Below are 18,413 nucleotides of genomic sequence, written 5' to 3' on the forward strand. Positions count from 1 at the left end.
GATCCCATGGCACTATTTCGAAGAAGAGCAAGGAGTTCACCCCAGTGTCCTGGGGCCAATATTTATCCCTCAATCAACATCACTAAAACAGATTATCTAGTCATTATCTCATTGCTGTTTGTAGGTGCTTGCTGTGCACAAAATTGGCTGCCACATTTCCTACACTACAACAGTGACTATACTTCAAAAGTACTTCATTGGCTGTAAAGCGCTTTGGGACGTCCTGAGGACATGAAATGAATGTGCTACATAAATGCAAGTCTTTCTTTCTTTTTAGTACATTGCCCAAGTCATTATTAATTAGCTGCTGATTATTTTTCCTGGGTGTCCATTACTTGACTTTTGTTTGATGGTGGAAGGTACAATGCCCGAACAACAAGAACTACTGATAGGAGGACACAGGGAAAACCCACCCTAGTACATTTACAACCTTGCACTGCCTGTTGGCCCACAGTAGGTGGCAGGCCTTGGCAGCATGCAGATTGTGGCTTATGGGTCAACTGCATGGCACTGAAGTCCACACACAAGTCAGAACTGCCTTATATATTCCAAAGATAATGGGTGTAAAAAGGATATGAAAGGATAATAAATCCTGGACCATCTTTAGCAAGCTCCCAAAGTCAATAAGTTGTCCATTCTTCATAAGAACATAAGAAATAGGAGCAAGAGTGGCCCCTCGAGCCTGCTCTGCCATTCAGTAAGATCATGACTCATCTTTGACCTCAACTCCACTTTCCCGCCCGATCCCCACTGACCTTGATTCCTTTAATAAGAAATAATAAGAACATAAGAAATATGCTATTGTGTTCATATCCAACCTAGCAATTGAGATTGGCCAAGGGATGGGCTGTAACATCCCAGCCCTCACCCAATATCTGCACCAATTTCAGCGGGAGCTCCCTCAATCTCCCTTCAGAACATCAGTAAATGGCCGTTTCCTCTGGAGAGCCCATGTGGAAATTCTACCCCAAGTCACTTTCCAGCCGTTATCACTGGACAGTGATCAAGATGGGTCCCACTGCTGATTGTATTCCCTTCTCTCAAGATCATTGAGACCAATTCTGCCCACTGCACTGCCTGAGATCAATTAACTCAACACAGTGCAGGAATACCATCCATGACCCTAAAATCATTCACTCCTTTTGTGGCATTGATCCACTGAGTTATTGTTTCCCTTGGCAAACAGTCTGACTAGACACAATGTGGGCACTCCTTCCATGCCCATGACCATCTTTATACCAGCCTATAGGGTGGTCGGTCATATACAACGAGAGGGTTTCATTGGCTTCCACAACCCATAGGGCAAGGGGACCCACCCCTACCCCTACCCCTACCCCACCTCACTCGAGTATCCTGCTGGTTGTCAATCCAGAACCAGAGCTCCAGTCTCCTGGGGACTATCGGGAGTGGGTTTTGAGCCCTGCACCTTCTGACTCTGAGGCGGAAATGCTACCATTGATCCAAAGGTTCACTCCTAGCTTTAAGGGGTGCTCTTGTTCCCAGGTGTTGGGTCTAACACTGAAGAAGGAATAAAGACTTGAATTTACATCACCCTTTCACATCCTCAGGACACCTCAAAGCGCTTTACAGCCAATGAAATGTTCTTGAAGTGTACTCAATGTTGTAATAAGAAAGAAAGACTTGCATTTATATAGCACCTTTCACAACCACTGGACGTCTCAAAGCGCTTTATAGCCAATTAAGTACTTTTGGAGCGTAGTCACTGTTGTAAAGTAGGAAACGAACATTTGCACACAGCAAGATCCCACAAACGGCAATGAGATAATGAGCAGATCATCTGTTTTAGTGATGTTGGTTGAGGGGTAACTATTGGCCCAGGACACCGGGGGAGAACTCCCCTGCTCTTCTCCGAATAGTGGCACGGGACCTTTTGTCCATCTGAGAGATTAAATGTCTCATCTGAAAGGCAGCACCTCCGACAGTGCGGGAGTGTCAGCCTGGATTTTATATCCAAGTTCCTGGAGTGGGGCTTGAACGCACAACTGTGCGACTCAAAGGCAGGAGTGCTACCAGTGAGTCACAGCTAAACACCTAATGGGGAGTGGGCGGGAAAGTGGAGTTGAGGTCGATGATCAGCCATGATCTTATTGAATGGCGGAGCAGACTCGAGGGGCCGTGTGGCCTACTCCTGCTCCTATTTCTTATGTTCTTAACAGTGAGCAGTCCACACTGAACGGGTAACAGTTTACAAAGACTGCATTTAAATGTTATGCTTTGCATGGGATCGGTTCAATTGGAATTCTAAGTTTCTTAATTCTAAATTCTTACGTGGGGTTACGGGGATAGGGTGGGATATGTGTCGGTGCAGGCTCGATGGGCCGAAATGGCCTCTATCTGCACTGTGGGGATTCTGTGATTCTGTGATTTGGATCAGGATTATGAGGATCATGCAGTATTTGCTGGGGAGGTGGCAGTATATAGGCAGTAGCCCAGGAAAGGCTAATATAACCCCCAATCCCAAAAAGGCAGAATGAATGAAGTGCAGCTCCAACAACACTCAAGAAGCTCAACACCATTCAGGATAAAGCAGCCCGCTTGATTGGCACCCCATCCACCACCTTCAACATTCACTCCCTCCACCACCGGCGCACTGTGGCTGCAGTGTGTAACCATCTACAAGATGCACTGCAGCAACTCGCCAAAGCTCCTTCAACAGCACCTTCCAAACGCGCGACCTCTACCACTTAGAAGGACAAGGGCAGCAGACGCATGGGAACATCACCACCTACAAGTTCCCCTCCAAGCCACACACCATCCTGACTTGGACCTGTATCGCCGTTCCTTCACTGTTGCTGGGCCAAAATCCTGGAACTCCCTTCCTAACAGCATTGTGGGTGTACCTACACCATATGGACTGCAGCGGTTCAAGGCGGCGGCTCACCACCATCTTCTCAAGGGCAATTAGGGATGGGCACTAAATGCAGGCCTAGCCAGCGACGCGCACATCCCATCAATGAATAAAAAAAAAGAATGTTAGATATGGAGGTGGGCTGTAATTAACACCCGGATTAAAGCTGATTGCCCAGGATTCACCAACAGTTAGAGAACTGGATTGAGAAGGAATTGAGAGGTCTGGGAGAATGAGTTTGCCCGTTTTAGACTCGTCCCCAATGGCACCTTATCTCGGGTCTGAGTAATTGTTTGGTAAATTGGAGGGGGGAGAGATTGGAACGGAGTTCCTTGGCTGAAATGGAGTCTGAAAAATGTTAGAAATTGGGCAAAATAATCGTCCAAATCTGGCATACTGTCAAATTCTGATCTCTATTATTTTTAATAAGAGCTCGGGATAAATAGTCAGGATTCTTCCAACTTCCAATTCCTGTATCTGGGTGAAGTTGGGGAGAAATTGAAATTGACAAGGAGGGCAGAAATTGACCCGGACTAAAGGGATACAATGATTGGATCGGATGGGAACGTTGAGGGGCCTCTGCCTGGGATATATCATGTATTATTCGGCACGTTTCAATACTAAATGTTTGATCGGAATGGGGCGAGTCCGAATCACTTTCTACTAGAGTTCAGCTGTAGTTCGGATCAACTCTCAGCATTCTCAAACTATGACATGGGCTACATTGATTGGAAAAATACAAGCCCAACTATTCCTGGATCGCGTCTATCCCGGGTTATGACCCAGATGGACTAATACAGAATCACATCTATCCCGGGTTATGACCCAGATGGTCTAATACAGAATCACATCTATCCCGGGTTATGACCCAGATGGTCTAATACAGAATCACATCTATCCCGGGTTATGACCCAGATAAACTAATACAGAATCACATCTATCCCGGGTTATGACCAGTTGGACTAATACAGAATCACATCTATCCCGGGTTATGACCAGATGGTCTAATACAGAATCACATCTATCCCGGGTTATGACCCAGTTGGACTAATACAGAATCACATTTATCCCGGGTTATGACCCAGTTGGACTAATACAGAATCACATCTATCCCGGGTTATGACCCAGTTGGACTAATACAGAATCACATCTATCCCGGGTTATGACCCAGTTGGACTAATACAGAATCAATCTATCCCGGGTTATGGACCACATGGATACTAAGCTCTTCTCCCGAGCCAACTGCACTCCCCACGAACCCGAGTGATGTGTCTCGCAGCCCGGGACAGTACCTGGCATGGAATCGCTGCTTGGAACGTCTGACTGCTACAACTAATAGCAGATTTATAACAGCATCGTTAACCTTCCTACCCCCGCCCCCCCCCCCCCCCCACCCCTCAGTTCCTTGGCACCTTTTAAAATAACACTACGTGTTTTCAGTCCCGCAAGATCATTTTTCTTAAGAATCTTAATGCATCAATATGCAATAAATTGCAGAAATGCACCGACCAGACCCTTAAAATGCATCAAAGTGTTTTATTTAAATGTGAGTTATATTATATTGTTATTATTATATTGGTGCATTATTGTTACCACATCCTTCAAGTAGCCAGATGCAAACCACAGCCTCTCCAAACGAGCCCCTTCTGACTCGTTTTAATGTTGGGTTGAATGCTTGCTGACTGCAGCTCAAATCAAGACCAATCGCTCCCTCCCTCCAGATCAGAGCCATAAAGTTGAACTGAATATGTCTTGGCTGCCGCTGCATGTTTGATTCCTGCTCAGTGAACAAGTTGATTGCTTCATGATTGTCCCCAATTTCCAGGGTTCAAAGGCAGCCACTGAATGTGAGCAAGAGTGAGTGAGTGTGTGTGTGTGAGAGTGAGCGTGTATGTGTGTGTGTGTGTGAGAGTGAGTGAGTGTGTGTGAGAGTGAGTGCGAGTGTGAGAGTGAGTGTGTGAGTGTGAGAGTGAGTGAGTGTGTGTGTGTGAGAGTGAGTGTGAGAGAGAGTGAGTGTGTGTGTGTGTGTGTGTGAGAGTGAGTGTGAGTGTGTGAGAGTGAGTGTGTGAGTGTGAGAGTGAGTGAGTGTGTGTGTGAGAGTGAGTGTGAGATAGAGTGAGTGTGTGTGTGTGTGTGTGAGAGTGAGTGTGAGAGAGAGTGTATATGTGTGAGAGTGAGTGTGTATGTGTGTGTGTGAGAGTGAGTGTGAGTGTGTGAGAGTGAGTGTGTGTGTGTGTGAGAGAGAGAGTGAGAGTGTGTGTGAGAGAGTGAGTGTGAGTGTAAGAGTGGTGTGAGAGAGAGTGAGTGAGTGTGTGAGAGTGAGTGTGTGTGTGTGAGAGTGAGTGTGAGTGTGTGTGTGAGAGAGTGAGTGTGAGTGTGTATCAGAGTGAGTGTGAGTGTGTGTGTGAGAGAGTGAGTGTGAGTGTGAGAGTGAGAGAGTGAGTGTGTGTGTGTATCAGAGTGAGGATGTGAGTGTGTATGTGTGAGAGTGAGTGTGTATGTGAGAGAGTGAGTGTGTATGTGAGTGAGTGAGTGTGTGTGTGTATCAGAGTGAGGATGTGAGTGTGTATGTGTGAGACTGTGAATGTGAGTCTGTGAGAGAGAGTGAGTGTGTTTGTGAGAGTGTGTTTGTGAGAGTGTGTTTGTGAGAGTGTGTTTGTGAAAGTGTGTTTGTGAGAGTGTGTTTGTGAGAGTGTGTTTGTGAAAGTGTGTTTGTGAGTATGTGTTTGTGAAAGTGTGTTTGTGAGAGTGTGTTTGTGAATGTGTTTGTGAGTGTGTTTGTGAAAGTGTGTTTGTGAAAGTGTGTTTGTGAGAGTGTGTTTGTGAAAGTGTGTTTGTGAGAGTGTGTTTGTGAGTGTGTTTGTGAGAGTGTGTTTGTGAAAGTGTGTTTGTGAGTGTGTGTTTGTGAAAGTGTGTTTGTAAGAGTGTGTTTGTGAGTGTGTGTTTGTGAAAGTGTGTATGTAAGAGTGTGTTTTTGAGTGTGTGTTTGTGAAAGTGTGTTTGTGAGAGTGTGTTTGTGAAAGTGTGTTTATGAGTGTGGGTCTGTGAAAGTGTGTTTGTGAGAGTGTGTTTGTGGAAGTGTGTTTGTGAGTGTGTTTGTGAAAGTGTGTTTGTGAGTGTGCGTTTGTGAAAGTGTTTGTGAAAGTGTGTTTGTGAGAGTGTGTTTGTGAAAGTGTGTTTGTGAGTGTGTGTTTGTGAAAGTGTGTTTGTGAGTGTGTGTTTGTGAAAGTGTGTTTGTGAGTGTGTTTGTGAGAGTGTGTTTGTGAAAGTGTGTTTGTGAGAGTGTGTTTGTGAGAGTGTGTTTGTGGAAGTGTGTTTGTGAGTGTGTTTGTGAAAGTGTGTTTGTGAGTGTGCGTTTGTGAAAGTGTTTGTGAAAGTGTGTTTGTGAGAGTGTGTTTGTGAAAGTGTGTTTGTGAAAGTGTGTTTGTGAAAGTGTGTTTGTGAAAGTGTGTTTGTGAGTGTGTGTTTGGAAAGTGTGTTTGTGAAAGTGTGTTTGTGAAAGTGTGTTTGTGAGTGTGTGTTTGTGAAAGTGTGTTTGTGAGAGTGTGATTGTGAGAGTGTGTTTGTGAGAGTGTGTTTGTGAAAGTGTGTTTGTGAGAGTGTTTGTGAAAGTGTGTTTGTGAGAGTGTGATTGTGAGAGTGTGTTTGTGAGAGTGTGTTTGTGAAAGTGTGTTTGTGAGAGTGTGATTGTGAGAGTGTGTTTGTGAGAGTATGTTTATGAAAGTGTGTTTGTGAGTGTGTGTTTGTGAGAGTTTGTTTGTGAAAGTGTGTTTGTGAAAGTGTGTTTGTGAGTGTGTGTTTGTGAAAGTGTTTGTGAGAGTGTGTTTGTGAAAGTGTGTTTGTGAAAGTGTGCTTGTGAAAGTGTGTTTGTAAAAGTGTGATTGTGAGAGTGTGTTTGTGAAAGTGTGTTTGTGAGAGTGTGTTTGTGAGAGTGTGTTTGTGAGTGTGTGTTTGTGAAAGTGTGTTTGTGGGAGTGTGTTTGTGAAAGTGTGTTTGTGAAAGTGTGTTTGTGAGAGTGTGTTTGTGAAAGTGTGTTTCTGAGAGTGTGTTTGTGAGTGTGTGTTTGTGAAAGTGTGTTTGTGAGTGTGTGTTTGTGAAAGTGTGTTTGTGGGAGTGTGTTTGTGAAAGTGTGTTTGTGAAAGTGTGTTTGTGAGAGTGTGTTTGTGAAAGTGTGTTTCTGAGAGTGTGTTTGTGAAAGTGTGTTTGTGAAAGTGTGTTTCTGAGAGTGTGTTTGTGAGAGTGTGTTTGTGAGAGTGTGTTTATGAGAGTTTGGGAGTGTGTTTGTGAAAGTGTGTTTGTGAAAGTGTGTTTATGAGAGTTTTGGAGTGTGTTTGTGAAAGTGTGTTTGTGAAAGTGTGTTTATGAAAGTGTGTTTGTGAGAGTGTGTTTGTGAAAGTGTGTTTGTGAAAGTGTGTTTATGAGAGTTTGGGAGTGTGTTTGTGAGAGTGTGTTTGAGTGTGAAGAGATTTGGCGATGATCTCAGGCAGAATTGCAAAAATAAGATAAAAGCGGCTAAACACGAACGCGTTTCTTTCTGCATTCATCTTGTTAACATTTTAGCATTTGAAGTATAAAGTAACTTTAACGTGACAAAACCTGTGATCCAGACAAACATTAACAAACAATCTATTCCCAGGAATTCATAAAGTAAACGAATATAGGAGAGATCGCATTTCTAGCCACAAGTCTCCCGCCTAGATGAATGTCAACTCTCCAATATTTACAACTATATTCCTGTACATCTTTGAATACAATTCATCACTGCTTGCAGGTACAATTTTGTTTTTAAATTGGAAGGTAAATAATTCAGAATAAGGTTTACAGTGTCTGTTGAATTCCAAAAACAACTCCCCAACATTTTTTGCTTAAAGAAGTTTTTTCAGGTTATCAATTTTTATTATTCTGAAATATATATAATTTTTTAAAAACTCGTGCCACCCTTTATTCTCAAATAATAACAATTAATAATAAATAATAACATGAAATATTTATGGAGAATAAACGGGAGGTGTAATAAACTACATACCAAACGCCACGACTGCATCCTACCCGAATCTTTGAGAGCACATCGATTTCAAACAGCATAAACCGCACTGGGTGTTGGCAGATGGATTATACTTTCAGCAGTGGTGCTCTCTCCGTCTTATACGGGGTTTAGGAGGCTCGGGGACTGACGCTTGTAGTTCCCTGGATGCTGGGACCTTTCTTTATATTTTTAGCAATTACTTTTACCCTGATTAATGTTGCGCTACAAACTCGTCAAAACCCAAAAAGCTGGTAGATTTTGTTAAAAAAAAACCCTTGCTCTCTCTCTCTCTGAATGTACTCAGTTCTGCTTTGCCTCCTCGTCCCTATTGCGGCTCAGCTCCCTCTCACTCTAACTCCCGCTTACACTCCGAAACTGATCCCAAAATAACGCTTACTGTATGTATCTCCACTTTTACAAATGGCACAGTAACTGAAAATGATTGAATTATTTTACAGTATCTCTGTACTCTCTCCTACCCCTCTCCGATGTTTCTTATCAATGATTTTTTTTTTATATACTGAAACAAATAAATTAACTTGCCGTCCCTTGGAGCTATTGTGCGAGGCTCCCTGCTTAACAGAGCCAGGCTATTGTGCAGGTGATGGGAATCCGAGTGCACTTTACTCGGGAGCTGCAGGACTCGAGCGTCTTGCTGTACATTGAGCGGCCAGTGCACGTCTTTAAAAGAACATAAGGAACTTTCCCATCAAAAATAAAACCTGCGATAAACGATTCAATACTAAAACAATGACATTAGTGAGAACCCAGGAGCTATCGCCTCTGATCTTGGGGAGTGACTCTGTCCCGTGTGGCCCTCAGTTCTCAAACAAACCTAAATGGTTCTCTTCATCTCAACATGTCCCGGGATGTCTTAGTTCATATAACAGAATACGGTACCATTCGGGTAAAAACCAGGCACTATTTTTATTGAAGCCTACTCGCGATTTCTCAGGGTTTTCGGTTCATGTAATGTAATATTTCCACCCCCCCCCCCCCCCCGTTTAAGTTTTTGAACTTTTGATAGCTCGTGTTGCCCTGTTGATGCTTACTGCCTGGTGTGGGCTGGGGTTGCTGTGTTGGTGTACAGCTTGACATACAAGAGAAAGGGGGGGGGGAGAAAAATGCAGTTGGCCTTCTGTTTGCGGTAGGATCCGCACAGCAACAGCCTCGCAAATTTTAAACAAAAGCCGAGGCATTATGATCAAATGACAGGGGCACTGAACTCAGAGATTAGACGTGTATAAGTCTGATCCGCGATGATCTGTTCCTTATTTACTTTGTCTCCTGATCTGTGTTGTGTCTGTTGCCGCCCTCCGCCATTGTAAACAAGCTCCCAGTCTAATTGGAGTACCCTCCAAGAGTGTGTCTGTTTGTTTTTATTATATATATATATAGATAGGTGCAATGATCCAGACATTTATTTGTTTATATATTTTATAATCTATATTTATATATCTATATCAATATCTAGCTATATACACATTATATATATTTATATAGATAGATATAAAGTATATACACAACTAAATGACTGATTAGTGCATTTATCTCTCTATATATCTGCATCTATCTACACACACGTGTATATGTGTATATCTATATATATATAAGATAGATAGAGAGCGAGATAGATAGATTGGGAGAGAGAGAGAGAGAGATAGATAGATAGATAGATAGATAGATAGAAAATATGTACACAAATACATAACTGGATCCGTACAGGGTTCAATTCTTTTTCTTGCAAGCTATGATTTGTTGGTGTTTGAATTGCAATGTTGCTGGGAATAGCTGGAGAGCGGACCTCTCCTGGTCCAAATTGTTCACAAGTCCAAGCTTCGCTCCAGAAATGGCACCGATTGGCCTGGCATTTTCCCTCCAATTATTGACAACAAGATGCAGGTTAATAAGGAATTACCCAGCAGGAGGGAAAATGGGAGATGTTGCTGTTTTATTCATCAACGTGTACATATTCTGCATAGGTGCCGAGCCTTACATTACTGTATCTAAGAGTGGGGGCTTCGGCTGGTTTTTGATGGACCCGCAGTTAATTGTGACTGTAAATGCGGTTAGGGGAGGGATTCTATACTGCGTTAATGCAGTAAAAATGTAATTAGGAACAGTGTTTCAGAAAGCATCATTCTAATGTATTATTAGATTGGGAATGAATCACTAACTACAATTTAGAGTTTGAAGTTTTGGATGTGTTGGGTTTTTTTTTTGCCCAGATGCATTTGCTGACTGTGAATTTATTTTTGTGCAAGTTAATTTGTTTAAGCGGGTCGGGTTTGCGTTTAGTGGCTGCCATGTAGCACAGGCGCGGGTTTCTGCTGGCCCGCCCGGTGTCAGTTTGAGGTCAGCCCCCCGGTTGAGGCGCTCAGTGTGCCGCCTCGGAAGGTGATGGATCGTCGCTGTGATCTGAGCGCGGCATCGCAAGACAAACACACAGAAAGGACAAACTGAGTTAGTTCCCCAGGCCATGTCCCTCTCCAGAGCATTAAACACTGCCTGGGTCCTTTAGCAAGCAAACGATCTGCCAGTTAATCACTCCTCCAAGACCAAGGTATTTTTTTTGTTGTTTGTAAAGGAACACATTTTATCTTTCAGTGTAGATTTTCAGCAGAAACTAATGCTGCCCGTATAACACACAGACACACAGAGTGGGGGAAAAAACAAGTTTGATCCAGAGCAAGTGGGGAGACGCTGGGTTTAAATGGTTAACCTCCTTCAATATTACTCAGTGATCTCTGTTCTCTTGTCCATTAACCCCTGCCTGCCCTTTCCATCGTTGAGCCTCTTCACAAATACATTAAATGTGACAGAACCCGCCGCGGGAGAAAACCCTTTTCAGGGAGGGGGGGGGGGCAAGTGTGATATTCTTAAGATTTTTTTTTTAGCATTAACTTGGAATAAATATCATCAGGGGGAGAAAAAAACCAACAGACACATAAATTGAAAAATAATCCTCAATCAGACACAACACGAGCTAGTTACAACTGCCCCGTATAGAAATATTATTTAAAAATGTATAGAAATGATTTGATAGCTAAGTGGACACCACAATAACCACTTCGCGATTCAAAGGGTTAAATTCAACCAAGTCTATTGGAATAATTCTCTTCTTGTTGTTTTATTGCATGTTCGAAATAGAAAGTTGAAGTCGCCGCCTCGGTCGGTCCTGTGAAGATGATTTCGGGACACACTCGAATCGTCCGGTGAATCGCTTCAATTGACCCGCTTTGGGTTTAAACAGCAAAAAAAAAACACAAGCTAAAACTAAGCACGGCTGCATGTTAAAGTAACGGGGCGGCAGGGCGAGGAGTAACGAAAAGGGGACTTCACACCCACCCCCCACTTTTTATTCGAAGCCAGACAACACTGTGAAAGCAGATTTGTAACATCGCCGCAAAAATAGTGGGGAACGAAAGAGCGCGGGGTGTAAAATAAAAAGTGAGATGCAAATAGACAATAAAAGGCGATTTGAGAGAGAGGTGGGAGCAGCCTGGAACAGATAGGATACAAAGGGGAACCATGAAAAAGGGAGAGCACTTTCCCCGTGGGTCTTTTATTCTGGTATTTAACACTCACATAACATTTTAATTGGGGACAGAACGAAATGTTGAAACAACACAATAGGCAAAGCAGAGAGTTAAAGTGTTTCCCTGTGTTCGTTAGAACAAAATTAACCTTTGTAAACTCTGCTCCGTTTGGGGCTAGCTTTTTTTCACTCGAATGAATAAAAATGACAAGGCCAATTCTTTTCTCGCCGAGTTTCGCTTTTGGTAAAGCTGATCTTTCTCTCTCCCCTTTTTGGGGGGATAGTTTGGTACAGGGCTGGTGCTGCTCCGGACTGCACGGTGTGTTCGCTTCTCCCTGCCAGCCACTCACACCGGATCCTATGTTGAATTGTCTCGTCCTGCTAATAACCACCTTCATTTTTAATTTACATTCAGCGGCAACCACACACACACACAGAACCTGTTTTATGCATCAAATGTAAAGATACCGTTATGTAATTCTGTTTTGTTTTTGAGGTGTAAGGAGGATCTCCCGAGAAATGATTCGGCTCCAGTATTGTAGGAACTGGGGAACAGTTTGTTGTTAAAATCCATCTGGATTAACAGCGATTGGACTCCAGTATGGGGCGATATAAAATAGTTTGGGTCGTGCTGGTGGAGTAGGAAGAGCTGCAATAAACAATCTGAAATTCACTCGTGTTCCTGAATATCTTGAAATCCCTCTTTTTCTCTATCTCTCTCCCCCTGATGTTTTTCAATTGGTTTTTTTTTTGTAAGGAGTTGGAGAAATATTTAATCTTTTTTTGACTGTTCGATCACGGGATCTGGGCGTCGCTGGCCAGGCCAGCAGTTATTGCCCACCGCTAATTGCCCTGGAGAAGGTGGTGGCGCGCTATGGTTTGGGAACTAGCATCCAATGAGACCAAATGAAAGGGTCAGGGGGAAAAAATCACGGCATGTAAATAAGGGAGATTTAAGGGAAGGGATAGGGTAAAGGAGAAAATAAAAACCCTTAAACTAATATCTAAAAGGGGGGAGGGGGAATTATTGCTGTTGCTGTAGCCGGGCTGCATGAGTGGCGGGGTTTAAATGCTGGAGATTTATTTCTTTATCCACTCTGTTTATTTAGAAATACATTTAGTGTCAGGGTTGGTTTACAAAAACAAGCCAGATTGAAGACAAATGAGGCGTCATTAAGGCTTTCCACACAAATACACAAAGAAGAAAGGAGCGAGAGAGGCCGCTCCGACAGTATTTGTTATTTCTGTGGCACTCACTTCGTTACAATCTGAACTGAGAGGAAATTTTCAGGCTTGTGTTGGAAATGTCTTCATCCGTCACTGTGTCAGGCGCGGGCTGTGCAAGGACATTCCAATATGCAGGCACATTTCTCGCTCTTATTTTTTTTGAAAAAGCCACAGCGTTTTTATTTTCTGAATTGCTAACGAGACGGGATTGAGCCCGTTTCTCCCTAAAAAAAACAGTGACCCACCGAAACACAGATCACAGAGGAACGGGAGGCGACATCCAGAACCAACCGCATTTCACCCCGAATCGCTGAATACTTAGTATTCTCTAAAATGCAAGGGTTTAAACAATGTTTAATTCCTTCACCTTCTGCCCCCCGCTTCTTTCCTGGAACTTATTTTGCCTTCAGATCTTGGTTTGTGCAAAGAAATAGATAGATAGATAGATAGATAGATAGAGAGAGATACAGGGAGACAGACAGATAGATAGATAGATAGATAGAGAGACAGAGAGAGATACAGGGAGAAAGACAGATAGATAGATAGATAGATAGAGAGACAGAGAGATAGACAGAGAGAGATACAGGGAGACAGACAGATAGATAGATAGATAGATAGATAGATAGAAAGATAGATAGATAGATAGATAGATAGATAGATAGATAGAAAGATAGATAGAGAGACAGATAGATAGACAGATAGATAGACAGATAGATATTTTTTATTTAGGAAATTAAAACTGGATTCTCTCGATATTGTAATAATGCTCCAAACATCATCCAAAGACTCATAATACAGGTTAAAAATATGTTGATGGATAAAGCGTACCAGTGATCAGATGGTTAAAAAGACAGATGCACACAGGCAGACTGAAACAGGCTGACATCCATTGAGAGGGAAAGGGTGAGTCAGGGGAAAAACAAGGAACAGGTCGGTGGAGACACTGCGACTCAGAGCAAGACAGGGAGAGACTGAGAGTCAGAGAGAGAGAAGGAGAGAGACTGAGAGTCAGAGAGAGAGAAGGAGAGAGACTGGGAGTCAGAGAGAGAGAAGGAGAGAGACTGGGAGTCAGAGAGAGAGAAGGAGAGAGACTGAGAGTCAGAGAGAGAGAAGGAGAGAGACTGGGAGTCAGAGAGAGAGAAGGAGAGAGACTGAGAGTCAGAGAGAGAGAAGGAGAGAGACTGAGAGTCAGAGAGAGAGAAGGAGGGAGACTGAGAGTCAGAGAGAGAGAAGGAGAGAGACTGAGAGTCAGAGAGAGAGAAGGAGAGAGACTGGGAGTCAGAGAGAGAGAAGGAGAGAGACTGAGAGTCAGAGAGAGAGAAGGAGAGAGACTGGGAGACAAAGAGAGAGAAGGAGAGAGACTGGGAGACAGAGAGAGAGAAGGAGAGAGACTGGGAGACAGAGAGAGAGAAGGAGAGAGACTGAGAGTCAGAGAGAGAGAAGGAGAGAGACTGGGAGACAGAGAGAGAGAAGGAGAGAGACTGAGAGTCAGAGAGAGAGAAGGAGAGAGACTGGGAGACAGAGAGAGAGAAGGAGGGAGACTGAGAGTCAGAGAGAGAGAAGGAGAGAGACTGAGAGTCAGAGAGAGAGAAGGAGAGAGACTGAGAGTCAGAGAGAGAGAAGGAGAGAGACTGAGAGTCAGAGAGAGAGAAGGAGAGAGACTGAGAGTCAGAGAGAGAGAAGGAGAGAGACTGAGAGTCCGAGAGAGAGAAGGAGAGAGACTGGGAGTCAGAGAGAGAGAAGGAGAGAGATTGAGAGTCAGAGAGAGAGAAGGAGAGAGACTGAGAGTCAGAGAGAGAGAAGGAGAGAGACTGAGAGTCAGAGAGAGAGAAGGAGAGAGACTGAGAGTCAGAGAGAGAGAAGGAGAGAGACTGCGAGTCAGAGAGAGAGAAGGAGAGAGACTGAGAGTCAGAGAGAGAGAAGGAGAGAGACTGAGTCAGAGAGAGAGAAGGAGAGAGACTGAGAGTCAGAGAGAGAGGAGAGAGACTGAGAGTCAGAGAGAGAGAAGGAGAGAGACTGAGAGTCAGAGAGAGAGGAGGAGAGAGACTGGGAGTCAGAGAGAGAGAAGGAGAGAGACTGAGAGTCAGAGAGAGAGAAGGAGAGAGACTGAGAGTCAGAGAGAGAGAAGGAGAGAGACTGGGAGTCAGAGAGAGAGAAGGAGAGAGACTGAGAGTCAGAGAGAGTGAAGGAGAGAGACTGAGAGTCAGAGAGAGAGAAGGAGAGAGACTGAGAGTCAGAGAGAGAGAAGGAGAGAGACTGGGAGTCAGAGAGAGAGAAGGAGAGAGACTGAGAGTTGGAGAGAGAGAAGGAGAGAGACTGAGAGTCAGAGAGAGAGAAGGAGAGTGACTGAGAGTCAGAGAGAGAGAAGGAGAGAGACTGAGAGTCAGAGAGAGAGAAGGAGAGAGACTGAGAGTCAGAGAGAGAGAAGGAGAGAGACTGAGAGTCAGAGAGAGAGAAGGAGAGAGACTGAGAGACAGAGAGAGAGAAGGAGAGAGACAGAGAGAGAGAAGGAGAGAGACTGAGAGTCAGAGAGGGAGAGAAGGAGAGAGACTGAGAGTCAGAGAGAGAGAAGGAGAGAGACTGAGAGTCAGAGAGAGAGAAGGAGAGAGACTGAGAGTCGGAGAGAGAGAAGGAGAGAGACTGAGAGTCAGAGAGAGAGAAGGAGAGAGACTGAGAGTCAGAGACAGAGAAGGAGAGAGACTGAGAGTCAGAGAGAGAGAAGGAGAGAGACTGAGAGTCAGAGAGAGAGAAGGAGAGAGACTGGGAGTCAGAGACAGAGAAGGAGAGAGACTGAGAGTCAGAGAGAGAGAAGGAGAGAGACTGAGAGTCAGAGAGAGAGAAGGAGGGAGACTGAGAGTCAGAGAGAGAGAAGGAGAGAGACTGGGAGTCAGAGAGAGAGAAGGAGAGAGACTGAGAGTCAGAGACAGAGAAGGAGAGAGACTGAGAGTCAGAGAGAGAGAAGGAGAGAGACTGAGAGACAGAGAGAGAGGAGAGAGACTGAGAGTCAGAGAGAGAGAAGGAGAGAGACTGGGAGTCAGGGAGAGAGAAGGAGAGAGACTGTGAGACAGAGAGAGAGGAGAGAGACTGAGACTCAGAGAGAGAGAAGGAGAGAGACTGAGAGGCAGAGAGAGAGAAGGAGAGAGACTGAGAGTCAGAGAGAGAGAAGGAGGGAGACTGAGAGTCAGAGAGAGAGAAGGAGAGAGACTGGGAGTCAGAGAGAGAGAAGGAGAGAGACTGAGAGTCAGAGAGAGAGAAGGAGAGAGACTGAGAGTCAGAGAGAGAGAAGGAGAGAGACTGAGAGTCAGAGAGAGAGAAGGAGAGAGACTGAGAGTCAGAGACAGAGAAGGAGAGAGACTGAGAGCCAGAGAGGGAGAAGGAGAGAGAGTGAGAGTCGGAGAGAGAGAAGGAGAGAGACTGAGAGTCAGAGAGAGAGGAGAGAGACTGAGAGTCAGAGAGAGAGAAGGAGAGAGACTGAGAGTCAGAGAGAGAGAAGGAAAGAGACTGGGAGTCAGAGAGAGAGAAGGAGAGAGACTGAGAGTCAGAGAGAGAGAAGGAGAGAGACTGAGAGTCAGAGAGAGAGAAGGAGAGAGACTGAGAGTCGGAGAGAGAGAAGGAGAGAGACTGAGAGTCGGAGAGAGAGAAGGAGAGAGACTGAGAGTCAGAGAGAGAGAAGGAGAGAGACTGAGAGTCGGAGAGAGAGAAGGAGAGAGACTGAGAGTCAGAGAGAGAGAAGGAGAGAGACTGAGAGTCAGAGAGAGAGAAGGAGGGAGACTGAGAGTCAGAGAGAGAGAAGGAGAGAGACTGGGAGACAGAGAGAGAGAAGGAGAGAGACTGAGAGTCAGAGAGAGAGAAGGAGAGAGACTGAGAGTCAGAGAGAGAGAAGGAGAGAGACTGAGTGTCAGAGAGAGAGAAGGAGAGAGACTGAGAGTCAGAGAGAGAGAAGGAGAGAGACTGAGAGTCAGAGAGAGAGAAGGAGAGAGACTGAGAGTCAGGGAGAGAGAAGGAGGGAGACTGAGAGTCGGAGAGAGAGAAGGAGAGAGACTGAGAGTCAGAGAGAGAAAAGGAGAGAGACTGAGAGTCAGAGAGAGAGAAGGAGAGAGACTGAGAGTCAGAGACAGAGAAGGAGAGAGACTGAGAGTCAGAGAGAGAGAAGGAGAGAGACTGAGAGTCAGAGAGAGAGAAGGAGAGAGACTGGGAGTCAGAGAGAGAGAAGGAGAGAGACTGAGAGACAGAGAGAGAGAAGGAGAGAGACTGAGAGTCAGAGAGAGAGAAGGAGAGAGACTGAGAGTCAGAGAGAGAGAAGGAGAGAGACTGAGAGTCAGAGAGAGAGAAGGAGGGAGACTGAGAGTCAGAGAGAGAGAAGGGGAGAGACTGGGAGTCAGAGAGAGAGAAGGAGAGAGACTGGGAGTCAGAGAGAGAGAAGGAGAGAGACTGAGAGTCAGAGAGAGAGAAGGAGAGAGACTGAGAGTCAGAGAGAGAGAAGGAGAGAGACTGAGAGTCAGAGAGAGAGAAGGAGAGAGACTGAGAGTCAGAGAGAGAGAAGGAGAGAGACTGGGAGTCAGAGAGAGAGAAGGAGGGAGACTGGGAGTCAGAGAGAGAGAAGGAGAGAGACTGGGAGTCAGAGAGAGAGAAGGAGAGAGACTGAGAGTCAGAGAGAGAGAAGGAGAGAGACTGAGAGTCAGAGAGAGAGTAGGAGAGAGACTGAGAGTCAGAGAGAAGGAGAGAGACTGAGAGTCAGAGAGAGAGAAGGAGAGAGACTGAGAGTCAGAGAGAGAGAAGGAGAGAGACTGAGAGTCAGAGAGAGAGAAGGAGAGAGACTGAGAGTCAGAGACAGAGAAGGAGAGAGACTGAGAGTCAGAGAGAGAGAAGGAGAGAGACTGAGAGTCAGAGAGAGAGAAGGAGAGAGACTGAGAGTCAGAGAGAGAGAAGGAGAGAGACTGAGAGTCAGAGAGAGAGAAGGAGAGAGACTGAGAGTCAGAGAGAGAGAAGGAGAGAGACTGAGAGTCAGAGAGAGAGAAGGAGAGAGACTGAGAGTCAGAGAGAGAGAAGGAGAGAGACTGAGAGTCAGAGAGAGAGAAGGAGAGAGACTGAGAGTCAGAGAGAGAGAAGGAGAGAGACTGAGAGTCAGAGAGAGAGAAGGAGAGAGACTGAGAGTCAGAGAGAGAGAAGGAGAGAGACTGGGAGTCAGAGAGAGAGAAGAGGACGATACAAAACGAGGGAAAGCAACAGAAATGCTTTCATTGTAATGCTCTCTAAATAACCACAATTTGTAACTTTTTATACGTGTCAAAGAGCAACTTGTCCCAGTGGTTCTCAGTGAGTTCAGTGAATATCTGCTGATTGCTGCGAAACTTTGTATAATTTCTGGCAAGATTCTCGAGATTAACAAACGCGCTCTTAGATCAGGTCTTTCTCTGCTTTTGTCTTTATCTCCGGTCCAACCTCTCTTTCTCGGTCTTTCGTTGCCTCTGTTTTTCTCGATTTACCTTTCCCCTCTGCCTTAGTCTCTCTGCCTGTGTTTCTATCTCCTTGCCTCTCTCTCACTGCCTCTCTCTTAACCTCTGATTATTTCCCTGACGTTCTCCATCACTGTATCGCTGTGTCCCTCTCTCCCCTATTTATCTCCCCACCTCTCTCTTTCTGTCTGCCCCTTGCTCTTTCCCTCTCCCCATTACCTCCATGACTCTTTCTGTATGTCACTCTCACTCTCTCACTCTCTCTCTCTCTCACTCGCTCTCTCTCACTCTCTCTCT

The 18,413-nt window shown here is 44.9% G+C and overlaps 1 protein-coding gene across 3 annotated transcripts in view; it reads right to left on the bottom strand.

The window, feature by feature from the left end:
• The window catches only part of LOC147096872 (homeobox protein Meis1-like), a 639,590-nt gene extending 631,200 nt beyond the window's left edge, over positions 1–8,390 (bottom strand). Inside the window, exon 1 of one of the 3 annotated variants that reach the window (XM_085973574.1) lies at positions 7,896–8,382. In XM_085973574.1, coding sequence (XP_085829700.1) covers positions 7,896–7,913 — 18 coding nt within the window. In that variant the 5' untranslated portion in view covers positions 7,914–8,382. Of the gene's footprint in view, positions 1–7,895 lie in introns of all 3 variants that reach the window. The other 2 variants (XM_085973579.1, XM_085973576.1) reach the window with 2 other exon arrangements.
• Positions 8,391–18,413: the final 10,023 nt, after the last annotated feature.

This window comes from Somniosus microcephalus, chromosome 34 (genome assembly GCF_052327205.1).
Source record: "Somniosus microcephalus isolate GS21.2 chromosome 34, FLI_Smic_1.0, whole genome shotgun sequence".
NCBI classification, from domain to species: Eukaryota; Metazoa; Chordata; class Chondrichthyes; order Squaliformes; family Somniosidae; genus Somniosus; species Somniosus microcephalus.